The sequence below is a fragment of the Eucalyptus grandis genome, chromosome 7 (genome assembly GCF_016545825.1).
Source record: "Eucalyptus grandis isolate ANBG69807.140 chromosome 7, ASM1654582v1, whole genome shotgun sequence".
Classification (NCBI taxonomy): domain Eukaryota; kingdom Viridiplantae; phylum Streptophyta; class Magnoliopsida; order Myrtales; family Myrtaceae; genus Eucalyptus; species Eucalyptus grandis.
In genome coordinates, this window is record NC_052618.1 from 14,193,289 (window position 1) to 14,194,770 (window position 1,482).

Sequence of the window (1,482 nt, forward strand, 5' to 3'; positions counted from 1 at the left end):
ATTGATAAATCATATATAAACTACCCCTGTTTTCACCAAAGCCCCCGAATAATTAAACTTAACTCGTGCAAGGAAGCAGGAAATGAGAAGCCAACGAACATCGGAGCTACGCGAGAACTCGTTGTGAATATCACGAATGCGGTCATCGTTTCTCCGGCGAGGGAAACGTCCGGCGGGCTCTACATTCTTTCTAACCTCGATCAGACCTACCCTCACATGATCGAGATCGTGTTCACCTTCAAAGGCGAAGGGAGGGGAAGCTGTTCCACTGCGATCGAGACGATCAGAGCGTCGCTGGCGGAGGTATTGGTCGACTTCTATCCATTCGCAGGCAGACTTGTCATGGGCAGTGATGGGAAGATGGCAGCGACATGCACCGGGGAAGGTGTCTTGTTTCGTTGAAGCGATGTCGGACGACGACATCGGGCTGCTAGGCGATATTAGCGTCATCAATCCTGGGACACTGCGAAAACTCGTGCAGCATAGCGACGGAGCCCAAACCATAGTGGAAGAATCTTTGCTCACCGTGCAGGTAATGTTCCAGAGATTCGTTTTCTGATGTAAACACCCGCTTATAGTGTATGTATAATCCAGGTGACGACATTCAAGTGTGGAGGGATCACCGTCGGCATCGTGATGAATCATGTCCTCGTCGATGGTAAAGCCCTTGCGGACTTCCTAACTTGCTGGAGCGATGTGGCTCGAGGCAGGTCGCCGTCGATTCTTCCCTTTCTCGATCGATCGGTGTTGTGCCCGAGGCGATCTCCACGTGTCGATCTCCCCCACCATGAATATGCTCCAATAGATCGGCCATCTGAAAGGATAATCGACCCCGAACCAAGCCCCATGTTTACAGATCATTCAACTTCGAACCACACACTCTCATTCAACTCAAGAAAGTGTCAAACAATCACAACCCACGATGGCTCTTCCATAGTCCCTACGAGCTTCGAAGTCATATCCGCGCTCGTGTGGATTGCGCGAACCAAAGCTCTCGGAATGGATCCTCACGAGACAACAAAGCTTCTCACCGCAGTCGACGGTCGACCCAAGTTCGACCCGCCGTTGCCAAGCGGCTACTTTGGGAACGGCATTGCTTGGTCGTGCGCAGAGTGCAGCGCGGGCGAATTGACCCGCAAGCCCTTCTCGTTCGCTGTCCGGACCGTGCAGAGGCGCTCCGATGCGTCACCGAGAGTTACATACGGTCGGCAATCGACCACGTCGAGCTGAACAGGGTCGTGGTCGACTACGAGGGCAACACTTGCTGCATCAGCAAGTGGAGTCGGCTCCTTTCTACGAGACGGATTTCGGGTTCGGGAGGCCGTTCCAGGTGGCGCCGACCATGGTCCCCACAACCTCGTCTTGGTCGCTTCCCAAAGCGGGAGACCGACAACTTGGTTGTGTCTCTGGGGCTTCCTCGTGATGCCATGGATGTTTTTTCAGAGTTGATTCAGTCTGAGCTTGCACTGATGAATAAGTACT

At 53.2% G+C, this 1,482-nt stretch overlaps 1 protein-coding gene across 1 annotated transcript; it reads left to right on the plus strand.

Moving 5' to 3' along the window:
- The first annotated feature begins 406 nt into the window (after positions 1-406).
- Positions 407-1,230, plus strand: LOC120295875 (omega-hydroxypalmitate O-feruloyl transferase-like). Its single transcript, XM_039317486.1, has 2 exons — positions 407-532; positions 595-1,230. Exons 1-2 carry the CDS (start codon positions 407-409, stop codon positions 1,228-1,230), a joined length of 762 nt encoding a protein of 253 aa, XP_039173420.1.
- The last annotated feature ends 252 nt before the right edge of the window (positions 1,231-1,482 follow it).